Genomic DNA, 12,585 nt, shown 5'->3' with positions numbered 1-12,585 from the left:
GCCACTTACAGTTAGCTTGGTTCAGAAATTCACACCACCTCATCCAAACTACTGTGAGTTAGCGAGTACGTGCGTTCGTACATGTGTGTGTGAGTGAGAGAGAGACAGAGAGACAGAGAGAGGCAGGAAGGGGGGGGAGTACCAGTCGCGTCAGCTGAAACCAGGTCACGACGTTTGCCGAAAGATTCCCGTATCAAATTTATGAGGTAGTGGTGCCCTTTTTGTGTACCCTCGCCACTTAAAAATTTGACAACATTCAAGCTTAAATACCTCAAATAAGCCCCTAATCCTGAGCAATTGTCACCTTTGCGAAACCAACGAAAGGCTCACGGAAGAGAGAGGCAAGGTAGGTTTTTATCCATGCATATCATCGCCTACAGGCCGTGATCCATGGCAAATAGTAGCTTTGCAACTTCATTCGAGTCTTGTGTTAGTTTTCATGCAGTCAGCACTCGTTAATATGCTCTGGTTCTGACGTAATGTACTGATTCCCACAGCTAATGCCGAGTCCGCCCAGCTCTGTTATCGTCGTCGACGACTCGAGCGACGAGGAGCCAGCGCCCGCCAGTGGCAGACAGAGCGCTCCATTGCTTGTGAGCTCGTCCGATGAATCCAAAACCTCTCGCTCCAGTCTTCCAAAGAAGGCGCGTGTGTCATCGCCTAAGGTCTCCCATTCTAGCACTGTGGCCAGCTCTCCAAAGGTTATGAGCTCCACCCATAACAGTGAGTCCGAGGAGGAGCAACCGTCTTCTAATGACCAAGACGAAGACGATACCAGTGATCAGTCAGCGTCTCTTAACGACAAGAAAGAGAAAAATAGTACTGCTGGCCATTTTAATGGAACGACGGACTCTGATAATGATACAAGTGGGGAGACGACGCAGTTAAGGTTCGCTGATACTGACGGACGCATGTTTGCGGACGCCATGTCGTTCAGCGAGCTGCAGGCCCAGCAACGGGAGTTCGAGAGGCTACAGACGATGGCCCATCGCAAGTCGGCGCCTCGCAACACTACACGTCGACCGACTACAGGCACTAAACGCAAGGCAAGTGAAGCAGCTTCGAAGAAGAACAGCTCTCCAGTGTCTCGAACTAAAAGCTCCGTGCTGAAGAAGACCGCGTCTCCGTCTCCCTTTGACTTTGACTTTCCCGGTTCAAGTGACGACTCATCCGAGTCTTCATCGTCCACGGACGAGAACCGCGCAGGTTTCTTGAGTCCCCGAAGTAAGTCGATGTCTCTTAAAGACGTAGTGGCGCAGGAGCGGGAGTTGGCACGTCTACGTGACGAGAAATCGAAAAAGAAGGAACGAGCTGCGCCTCCCAAGAAGAAGAAGAAGAAGGTGACAGCCAAACTAGCAGCGAAGCAACCGACGTCCAAGTCGTCAAAGGCGTCAGCGCAAACTTTGTCGGTCTTTTTCTCGAAATCCCAGAGCAAAAATAACGTTATCGACGGCACTGCGTGGTCTGAGTCGGAGATAAGTGACGATGGCAAGGTTAACGACAAGAAATCGAAAGCGTGGTACGAGCTCGAGCCATTGCTGGACGAGGAAGTTAGCGACGAAGAGTATAGACCCAGCAAGCCCAAGACGTCGACTGCAGCTTGTTCGAATGAGCAACAAGGGAAGAATAGCAAGACAAACAAGGCGAAGAAGCCTTCCAAGTCAAAAGCCAAGAAACCAGACAACAAGTCACGACCTTCGTCTGCAGTGCAGAGTCCTCAGCCTGCACAACCTGGAGTTGTTTCGGACACACTGGCACGCTTTAGAAATGCGCGGGACACGGTGATGCACAGTACCGTGTGGCGCAACGTGTGTTTCGACACGGCGCCGACGAATTTGCTGCCTCTGGATGCGACTGTGGCACTCCCGTTTTACTCGGAGTATGACCAACCGCTGTTGACCTACGGTAAGTGGTAGATGGACGACACTGCGTGTTATTTATTGCTTGTATCTAACGTAATGGTGTCTTGTGTCGTAGATGTGGACGGTGACTTGAGGAGCAAGTGCAAGCTGCTGCCACAATTCGGGAAATCCGCGCAGTTTATTTCAGCTGCGCTAGTGGCCGATGAGCCCGAGTTAACCGCCACACAAGAAGACATGGATACCCGCGTGACAGACGTCATCCAGCGTGAATTGCCCCGACTTCGAGCGTGTCATCAGAGGAAAACGACGGCGCTTCTAACCGAATCGAGATCGAAAGTTCGAGCGTATCTCGCGGCACAGGAGACGCTTCAGAAACAGCGACTGGCGTCCCATCGTACGTTGTGCTTCTGGAGCTATGTGGACGTTCGTGAGGTGACTAAACTCTGCTCTTGTTTTTTTTTGCTATGTGAACGTAGCGGAAAGCAAGCGTCTGGGTGCTGTGGATGTACTGGACAAATCTCTATTGAACCAAATGAAGCAGGAAAAGCTGACACAGCAGTTGTCGTTGGGGTACGCGAACATCTGGGGCGAGACACTAGGCGTCGAGGAGAAACTCTATCCCCAAGACGTCAACCAGCTGCCTATTATTCGGCCACTTAGTAGATGTACAGCATATATCGGCATACAGGCCAATGTCCGCGTGGAAGACGACCCGATTTTGCGATACAAGCCGTACTTTGGTGAAGATGACGACGGTGCAGACATCGATGAGGCGTGGTACGATGCCGTCGCGCCCAAGAACTCCAGTCTCTCGACCGGTCTGGATGGCGAAGTGAATGAGTTTATGTTGCGTCTTGTAGTGCGGGAGTGCGGCCCGACGGAGAACGTGTTTAACGCGCTGAAAAAATTGTCTGGCTTTGCGCAAGCGTACTCCGACTACGCGGAGATCAAGAAGTTGGACGATTCGACTCGACTTGCTGCACGGCGTATCAAGGAGGCGAAGGATCTGATCGCGAGTAAGCCCGCGGAGTTCCCGTTGACAAAGGTTGCAGTCTTGGAGCCGGCACTTGGACGCAGTGGCGAGTCGCAGCAGACGCTGGAGGAGAGATTAGCACCGCCACTGACGTATTTTGACTCGAATCTGGCAAGGAATCACGCCAATCGGAGCTATGGGATGGGTTTGCGTTCGACTGGCGAGTATTCCGAGCTGCTGGTCACGTATCGCGACATGTTCTGTCGGATGTGCTACGATTATCACTGTCTTGAGCACGGTATCGAGCACCCGCTTCCGGCTCATCGAGTTGATCCTGTCAACCCGCCACTTCATCTGTCAGCTGTAGCACTGGCTGCTACTAGGAAGAAAGAGCTGGAGGACAACGTGGAAAAAGAGCAGGGCGAGAGTGTGGATCCGTCTAGCCACAGCCCAGATAGTTGTGCGTCCACTGTGAGCCCTCCACCGAGTGCAGACGCCAATTGCTCAGCTGAAGACAACGTCAAAAGCGACGATACCCACGACGATGTGCAGACGGACGAAGACGTTGCTATGGAGAATGGAACCACCTACGAGACTGCCACGGACGAGGACGTGGCACTTACCGGAGACTCGCTTGAAACACGCCGATCTACTCGTGCTGCGACGAGGAACAGCACGTTAGCCAGTCGGAGCTTGACAAAGCAAGCTGCGAGGCCATCGAAAAGGAAACAATCTCGTCCCCAGCGCGTGCAGATTTACCCTGAGGTGGCGGATGCGTCCGAGTACCTGGACGATTCTCACTATGCTCAGGTGACTGCCATTGTCAAGAAGTCGCTGAAAGATGATGAGAAATGCTCGAGTGAATGCTGGAAAGCTGAACAATTGAGCCTCGTTTCTGACGACTTGAAGACTGCCGCCAACGCATTAAGTGACACTGAACTGGTTCTACTTCGCAAGCTTCGTACTATCATCGGTGACAACCCGTGCATCATTGCGTCGATGGTCAAGTCGACGACGTGTAAGGAAGTCGGAGCGTTCTTGGGATCCGAGCGACAGAGCAAACCTATTCGCACCAGCTCAATGGACGACATGCCGCTCTCGCCTGATGGCCGTTCGATTCACAATGGCCGTAAGCGTGGACGAGCGAGGAACTCGCGGAGTAGTAACAACCGTATCCTGCTTAACCGAACCAGAAACAACCGCTTGAAGGACAAGGGAGCGAACCACGAGTACGAGCCATGCAACCACGAAGGCGCATGCGATTCGAATGACTGCTCGTGCATGACTCGAGACCACACGTGCGACAAAGCGTGCTCGTGCTCTCGTGACTGTCCCAACAGGTTCGTGTACTCGAATACTCTTGGAAATATCTGTAACAACTGCTAATTGGTGACGTGTTTAGGTTCCCCGGTTGCAAGTGCAGTCTCGGTAATTGCCGAACCAAGGCGTGTCCGTGTTTCATCGCTGCACGCGAGTGCAATCCCGACTTGTGTACCACTTGTGGCGCTAGCGAAGTGCCTGCGTTGGGTTTCGATGAGGAGCGCAGGAACATGTCTGCACTGGACTTAGGTATCTGCTGTAACGTGAATATCTTGCGTGGTCAGCACAAGAAAATTGGCGTGGCGTACTCTACCACGCACGGATGGGGAGCGTTTGCCATGGAACCGATCAAGCGTGGCGAGTTCATCTACGAATACCACGGCTCGCTTCTTTCCCAGGACGAAGCGGAACGACGTGGAAGTATCTACGACAAGATGACTATCAGCTTTTTGTTCGATGTGGACGACGACTCGGTCGTCGACGCTATTCGCAAGGGCAATAAGAGCAAGTTTGCGAACCACTCGGCAGTATACAAAAAGTGCAAGGGAAAAGTTCTGACGGTAAATGGCGAGCACCGAATTTCCATTTGGGCCCAGCAAGATATTTCCAAGGGCGAGGAGCTGTTTTTCGACTACGGCTACCATGGGGAAACTGCTCCAGATTGGAGTCAGCTTCGTATCAAGGGGGCAGCGCGTCACGGATCCTCGAAAAAGACGGAAGTGAAGGACAAGAAGAAAGAGAATTAAGGTAAAGTGTCGAATGGGTAGAATATCGAAAAGTGGAGATGGGTTGGTAGGAATGTGCATTATTGACACTTTTTGTGCAGTTTCGAATTTGTAGGCAAAAAAAGGTGTCTGAGAATACACTTTGTGTGCATACAATACCCTGACGGTGACCAAGATACCAAGCGTTTGTGGAATTAGTTGAGGAGGAATAATAGTGCTTAAGGTTGCACGAGGAAGAAACAGTGTCCAAAGTGCATATCATTTTGTCTCAAAAGAAAATACTAGGGGATATTTTTTAAGGCTCTCCCTACGCTCACCAGTTCACGGGTGTAAAACAGCCATTTACTTCAAGGAATATCGCTAGGGCGAGGGTAAAGCAAAACCCGGTATGGTCGGTATTTCTGAAAAAATGTCTAAAACTTGGTAAGGCATCGTGTGTACCACATACCGTTGTCCGAGGAATAAGCTTCTTGAACATTCATTTTTCAGAGTCATTAGGAAAACACCTAGATCTTGGAGGAAGTCTACTTTTGTCGTGGAGGTACGATTGCAATTGTGGGTCTCATATTCGTTACTAGCTTGTAACATCCATAAGACTGACTCAAACATGTTGTATCTGCAATCGTCCAAATCTTTAGCAGAAGTAAATTCAGGAGTCAGCTGCACCAGGTCTTCGTCCACTTTAGTGTTGTGAGCGACATTGATATAGGTCTCAAACCACTTCACAATAAAACCCCCACAATTGTGCCCGTCGTCTTGATACCACGCCGAAGACCGGCGGATAATTAACTTACATGCTTGGCCGATCACTGGCACAACTTCCTTGGTCATGATTGTAGTCACTGTGTTCAAATATTCCTCGTTGTGTTTAGGATCGTAGATCCAAATTGTCGTACAGCCAAAGTCGACGATCGCTCCGCACCAATGGCAAATGTCAACAACGATGTAGACTGGAATCAGGATGACGCGACTTTGGCAGACTGTACTCAGCAACTGTTCCCTGGTATCCAACATTCTTGCACGGTCTGCAGCGCCTTGAAACCCAAGAAAAACTCGATCAACGACGTGCACTTGGGTGATTCTACCACTATTTTGGGTACGACTATATGGTTCCGCTACCTTCAGTGCCGCTACAAATACGCACCCGTCACTAAGCCACATTTCACCCGCAAATCGCGTGGTCTTCCTGCAGGTTTACTGGACGTGTTCAACACAATGTTGACTACTATATCGCTCGAGTCGCTGTGAAATGTAAAGGTTTAGCCTCCGTCTAGTTATCGCAGTTGAAACCTGGGTGGACCGTCCTTCCTTTTCGATTTTTATCTCCATCGGCGAATCGGACGCTAGAACACGTCCAGAATTGGTTGTATTTTCACTAACACTAGCTGAATTGGTGACACCATCACCAGTATCATCACCAGAATCATCACCAGTATCATCACCAATATCACACGAATTGGCGACACCATCACCAACGTTGTCACCAGTGTCTTCCAAACTTGCGAGTTCTCCAGCGATACTTGCGTCCGTGTAGGATGGCGGTACATCATTGTGACGGGCGATCTTCTCCAGGCCTTCCAAAAGGGTAAGCCAAACGCGAAAGCTTCGTGACCCGTTGTCTGCAATAACTTCGGCTATCCTCTGGCACACTGCAAACCCCGATCGATACTTCTGACTATGTGCAAGGACACGTTTTAAAGGCGCTTCGACATCTTCGATGTAGAACTTCTGTGTCATATCAGGAGCACTTGAGTCGTCTCCGTCATCCACAGCAACCATCTCAGCGGAATCGCCTCACATGGAATAATAGATCGAAATTCTGAATGTTGCCGCCGCAAATACAGGATGTGACGGCAAGGAAGTAACACGGTCTGGTAAAAGGAGCAACTGCAGGAGTTCTCATACACGCTGACAGCATATTTCGCACCCGAGGCTGTAGAACTAGAGAGAGTAAAGGTAATTCCCTCACTTATAACAACGTACGACACTCTTCCGCTAACGTGATACTGCTCCTCGACCAAATTACATGCGTAATGAGTAGCGCACTTTGCCAGGGCAGTCATCTCGTCATCGTAATTTTGATTGTAGCGAAAACTGACGCGCTTGACCTTCGCATTATACACGTCTTCTGCAGACTGTTGTAGAAATAGGAGATGGTTGATACACTCATCCATAGCCATATGACGATGTAACAAGTCCTTTGCAGCACCCCAACTGGCTTCGAGACGATTGTTTGTGCTGTTGTCTAGATGCGGGATGTTTTCGCGCTCAAAGGTACACCACAGTTCCTTGCAGTTTAACCAATCCTCCTCGAAGTAATCCAGAAACGTGGATTTACTCGCACACAGCTTCCTCAATGCCGACAGGTAATCATCAAAAAGACTCTCACTCTCCGCACGAACCATCAACGTCAGGGTATTCTTCACGTGCATCTTCTCAAAACTGAATAACGCATAGTCTTTCTTGCTCACCGCTCGCTGGAGATAGTCAATAACGTGAAAGTGGCAGAGGATGATAGTCGCACAAGGAAAATTCATCGCGCAGCAGCGCCAGTTCCGTGAAATCCTTGTCAATGACGATAACCATCACATTCTTCCACTCTGTGTTGTTCTGCTCGAAAGCTCTTACTGCGCACTCCATGTTCAACCTACTCTCTCCGTCCACTAGAGAATGCTGCGCAAAAGCTCCACACCCGAACTTGTCCGTAATCATGAAGCTGAACAACCGATATCTGTAGAACGATCAGAAGGTGTATTAGTATTAGTTGGTAAATCATTCACAATTACTTCTACGATACCGATGTGTTGGTGACCACAACACCAACGTATTGGTAAATACAACTCCAGTTCATACGACGTACCGATTGATGTTGGTTCCGTAGGTCGCATCGACGCAAACAGCCTCCGGAAACTTGCGCACCATCCGTCGCATGTGGGCCGTCTGGAATGTAATGCACGTTGTAAGCCCCGTAGTTTTATCGCGAAAGACGTTGACACCGTTGCCAGGCCCCTCACTAAAGTCTTGAAGCACTTGAGCCACGCGCACGTTGTCGTCCTCAGAAGTGTAAGTCTCCTTACGCATCTTAGCAATGAGATTCTCGACATCCTTGGGTAGAACAACCTTTCCCGAGACCTCCTTGAGATAGCGCAGAATCTTCTTCTTCTTAGAACCACCTAAGACAATTGAAAATGGTTCGGAACGATTATAGCTAACAAGGATATAGAGAATCGTTACCTTGCATCATCGTCCTGACGACACGTTGCGTGCCTGGCGAAGTAATTTTTCGGGCTTCTGCGTAGGTATAGTAGACGTCTTGACCGACGTCGTGGTTGTGAGTGACCACGTGCTTGGTGACCCGAACTTTGTAATTCTCGTTTCCTTCCTTGATAAGAACGGCAGTCAGCTTTGCAGGGCAGTCGATGGAACGGATTTTGTGGTTGGTTCTCGCTCCTTTCCCCCTGGGATTGAATCTCCACCCGTGCGTGCAAATAAGCGTTTTCGTATAGAGCTGTAGCGACTCGTCAAAAATAACGGGAGAAGTCCCGCGGCGCAAGGCTACAGCTCGACGCTGTTTGTTGCGATCGCCCACGGAGTTGGTAGAGCGAATCTTGTACAGTTGATGCGTCTCTTCCTGGTACCTATCAATTAAATAAATATGAGTTTTTATCTCATATAAGAGAATTTGTAAGCATTACCTCTTTAGCTCCTCGTGGAATGCGTCCCAGGACTTAAATTCCCCGCTAAAGGGGGGGAAAGAGACGCTGACGCCTTCGATATCCTCGGCATCATCTCCGCTGTTGTGGGTCGCTGTCGCTGACATGGGCACGCTTCTTCGTCTTCCGTGACGGCATCGCTTGCTGGTGAGTTCTGGTGCTGGAAGTGTGGAGAGGGGGATTTTGAAATTGAGTGGCCAGCAAAATCTCTAAATTCTCAAAAATCTCAAAGTGAGATACCCTTACCCCGGTATTCCGGTAATAAAACCCTGGCCGTTTTCGTAGATAGTACTGGTGAACGTAGGCACTTCCATTTTTTACTTTAGCTGGTCTACAGGTGACATTTTCACAATACCGGTATTAGCTTCACCGATTTTGTTTTCACAAAACCGGTATTAGCTTCACCGATTTTGGAGCTACGTTCCGTATGTTTTTAAGCTTTTTAAGCTGTGTTTTGGTTGGAGCAAAAAACACTTGGTTTCAGCCAAAAACACAGCAGGTATGTGTCCCCTCTCAAACTCGCTCCGTGTTGCCATCATCCATCACCGCAAGTAAGCAAAGAGGCGATGACAGCGGCTTCGGTGGTGAAGCTGGCGGAAGACCAGCGCCGCATCGACGAGCTGTCGAGCGCCACACGCAAGACCAAGAAGTTATTGGCCGGCGCACTGTCAGGTATGATCTCTGCACTGGCCTTCCAACCTCTAGACGTGCTGCGCACGCATCAACAAGGCGCGTTCACGGCTCATTCGGAGCCTCCCAAGGTATCTACAGGATCCTCGCGCCTTTCTCTTCCGGAGACCATCAAGGCGTCGCGCCCAGCTGATGACCCCGTGGCGAGGCTACGCTCTATGTGGCGAGGCACGTCGTCTACACTCGTTCGAGTGGCAGGCGGCGCTGGTCTCTACTTCGCTACGCTGGATCACTGCCTCAACATGTTTCCGCACACTGCAGTCAACACGTTCCTGGCTGGAGCCTTCGCTCGCACTTTTGCAGGCGGCGTCATGTCTCCTTTCACTATTGTCAAGGCACGAATGGAGTTTTTACCGCCGGGTACTTTCGACAGCAACTTGCACGTGTTGCGCCACGTGCTGCACCACGAAGGCGTCTGCGGACTGTACCGTGGCATGGTGCCTACGCTCATTCGAGATGTACCGTTCTCTGGTCTGTATGTTCTCATATACACTCGCTTACGCGAATCATGGACCGAGAAGTTCTCGCATCTGCCCGTGTACAGTGTGCACTTCAGCAGCGGCGTGGTCGCGGGCGTGTTGGCCACGTCTATCGTCCACCCAGCCGATGTTGTAAAGACGCGCATGCAACTGGCCATAATGGTAAATCCCAGTGAAGGCTGCGCGTCTTCGGTGCAAAACTCACTCACACTACGCCAGACAGTGGCCAAGATCTATAACCTTGAAGGATTGCGCGGCTTCGCTAAAGGAATTTTTCCGCGTGTGGTCAAGCGAACGCTATCCACCGCAGTCACATGGACAATCTACGAGCAATTATCACTGAAATAAGAAAAAATAAGGACTTTCGGCCGAGATCACTGTAGAAGTTGATGACAATTTTTGTAATAGAAAAAAAACTGGGCAAAATCTAACGGCTAGAGCACGACTGAGCAGCAATTACCGTGTGATGATAGGCGTAAAAGCAGCAAAGGGTTCACCTCCGCTTGCTCGTGGTCCGCTGCCATTGAAATTGCTGCCGGGCCGAGAGGGACTCGAATGTCCATTGAGACCACTGCTTTTCCCATTGAAGTCGTCGGTATCGTCGCCATTAAGTCTGGGCAAGGAGCTTCCGTTGGCCTTGAAACTACTCGTCGAACTTCCGTTGTGTCCATGAAATTTATTCGTGCCGTTCAGTGGAGCAGCGGAAGAAGCTGCAACGTATTGGAAAGCCTGCGAAGATTGATCAGCTTGTGGTTCAATGTCGAAAGGCTCTGGATGCAGAGGTTCCTGTGTGCGAGAGCTCTTCTGGCGTCGCCTTTGAGCGAGCTCCATCTCCGCCTCAAGATCAACAGCTGCAACGCCCTCGGACATCCCTTCGGTTCCTACCTCACGCAAGGAGCCAGAATCCAGTTCAAACCTCAACGGGATCGAGCCCAAGGTGCCGTCAAAGCGGTTCTTTCGGATATCCAGCTTGGATTCTCCACGTGTACGCTGCAAGATCAGCACGTTATCAGCTTCTTGAGTAGCTTTGGCCGTGCCGAAGACAGACGACAGCGTGAGATCTTGATCCTCCTGCTCCTTTCCTCGGGTGAATCACAAGCGTGAGATGCACATTCTTCGCTGAAGCGAACTTCCGGAACTTGTCCAACGCTGCATCCTGACGCTCGAATTTGTCGTATCCACGCCCTTGGCCCTGCCATCATGAACTGCACATTATCCAGCAGAATATGCTGCACATCGTAGGCGTATACCGCGTACTCCATAGCGTCCAGCACTTCATCGACATTGGTACTACCAAAGAAGCGCAAAAAGTGCATCGGAAGCGCCTCAAATCGATCCGCTGCGGCTTCAAAAGCCTTGACGTCACCTGACAAGTTCCGCTGTGCAAGTTGCGTGAGCATCTTGTGCATCAGTCGAGTGTTCTTGATCTCAAACGAGCCCCACAATGTGCTCACTCCTTGGCCACACAAATCCAGCGATAACTGACTTAGGAATGTAGTCTTGCCGCAGCCTGTAGGCCCCGTCAACACTGTCACTTCGCCCATACGATGACCTTTCATCAGTCTGTTTAGTGACGGAAAGGCACGCGACTGCACGCCACAAGCCTTCAACGGGTTGACGATTTCCTCGTAAACGTCACGACGCAGCTCCTCGAACGTGGTGATCTGAGTGTGCGGCATAATTTCTGCAGCGTTCACGATAGCTGTAAGGTCCAGATCAGCTCGAAGAGCGTCGTTTGCGTCCTTGATAGAAGACGATGCTGCATTCGCTGGCATGCGCACTATATAGCAACGAGCCATACCGAGCTTCGCAGCAAATTTCTCAACATTTGACTGTCCAGAGGCATCGTTGTCCATCCACAAGTAAATGCGCTTGAATCGCTCTAACAAAGGTAATACACTCGGAGGGAGAGACTGACAGCCATTGGGTAGTGACACAGCGGCCATACCAGTGGCTTGGTGCACAGCCATTGCGTCAAATTCCCCCTCTGTAAGCACCAGCTCCTGTGCAGTGGCAGGAACGGTGTTCCAGCCAAAGAGTCCCCAACTGCCACCCTTTGGTACAAGCTGCTGCTTGGCTTTATCCTCCACTGCACGCAGCTTAAGTCGGACAACGTCGTACAAATTCTTGTCTTCTGCTGCCTGTTTTTTCTCATCTTGACACACAACGCCCATTGCGTCCATGTCCATCTGCCGAGCCATCCACGGGAAGGAGATGCAGTGGGCATTGACGCGTTCGCCTGCGTCGTGGTCCCAAAACGGCTGCTCGATTGCACCAACACAGTACTTCTGCAGAACCTCCTTGGAGAGACCGCGGATGTCCGTAAGGTAATGGAGCACAGGCTCAAATTCGGGGTCGTCCAGCAGGTTTTTCTGAATCGCCATAGCTTTCTCGTTGTCCAGGGCCTGGATAACTTTCACCTCTGCTGGAGCGCCAGGCTTTCCAGCATGAATGCCTCCGTATAACGCGCTACTCGAGGACGCGACGCCCACGCTGCCCTGCAGCTTGCGCTTAAAGTCGAACCAGCTACCAGCAGAGCCGCAGCGGTGGCATTTGTACACACCCTGCGTCCTGTGCACGTACATTTTGAAGAGGTTGTCGGTTTTGCCGTGCGTGGAATGGCAGAACGGACAGTCGCGCACCACGAAGTGCGTGTCTGTCTCGCGTACAGCCAAGCTTTTGCGGCGTAGGAAGTCCGCGACGTCCTTTGGGTCCTGCATCTGATAATGGCGCGATACAAATGCCTCGGTGGCTAGACCACGACGACTAGTAGTGCAAGCTATGAACGCAGCGTTCGAGCGCCGTATTGAGCGGCCTGTAGCC

At 50.8% G+C, this 12,585-nt stretch overlaps 3 protein-coding genes across 3 annotated transcripts; 2 read left to right on the top strand and 1 right to left on the bottom strand.

Annotated features, from left to right (window-relative positions):
• Positions 1–500: 500 nt before the first annotated feature.
• On the top strand, positions 501–4,901 carry PITG_12169 (polycomb-like protein; the record flags this gene model as incomplete). Its single annotated transcript, XM_002900742.1, has 4 exons — positions 501–1,905; positions 1,978–2,256; positions 2,339–4,175; positions 4,238–4,901. The coding sequence occupies 4 exons, from the start codon at positions 501–503 to the stop codon at positions 4,899–4,901; spliced, it is 4,185 nt and encodes a 1,394-aa protein (XP_002900788.1).
• Positions 4,902–9,159: 4,258 nt separating this feature from the next.
• On the top strand, positions 9,160–10,110 carry PITG_12167 (Mitochondrial Carrier (MC) Family; the record flags this gene model as incomplete). The annotated part of the gene is made up of 1 exon (XM_002900741.1): positions 9,160–10,110. The coding sequence occupies one exon, from the start codon at positions 9,160–9,162 to the stop codon at positions 10,108–10,110; it is 951 nt and encodes a 316-aa protein (XP_002900787.1).
• Positions 10,111–10,218: 108 nt separating this feature from the next.
• PITG_12166 (twinkle protein, putative) lies at positions 10,219–12,482 on the bottom strand (the record flags this gene model as incomplete). Its single annotated transcript, XM_002900740.1, has 5 exons — positions 10,219–10,268; positions 10,332–10,398; positions 10,480–10,823; positions 10,893–10,918; positions 10,969–12,482. The coding sequence occupies 5 exons, from the start codon at positions 12,480–12,482 to the stop codon at positions 10,219–10,221; spliced, it is 2,001 nt and encodes a 666-aa protein (XP_002900786.1).
• Positions 12,483–12,585: the final 103 nt, after the last annotated feature.

This window comes from Phytophthora infestans, genomic scaffold (assembly GCF_000142945.1).
Source record: "Phytophthora infestans T30-4 supercont1.24 genomic scaffold, whole genome shotgun sequence".
In the NCBI taxonomy this organism is placed as follows: Eukaryota; Oomycota; class Peronosporomycetes; order Peronosporales; family Peronosporaceae; genus Phytophthora; species Phytophthora infestans.
Note: the sequence above shows the minus strand (reverse complement) of the source record. Positions and strands in the feature narration are given on the sequence as shown.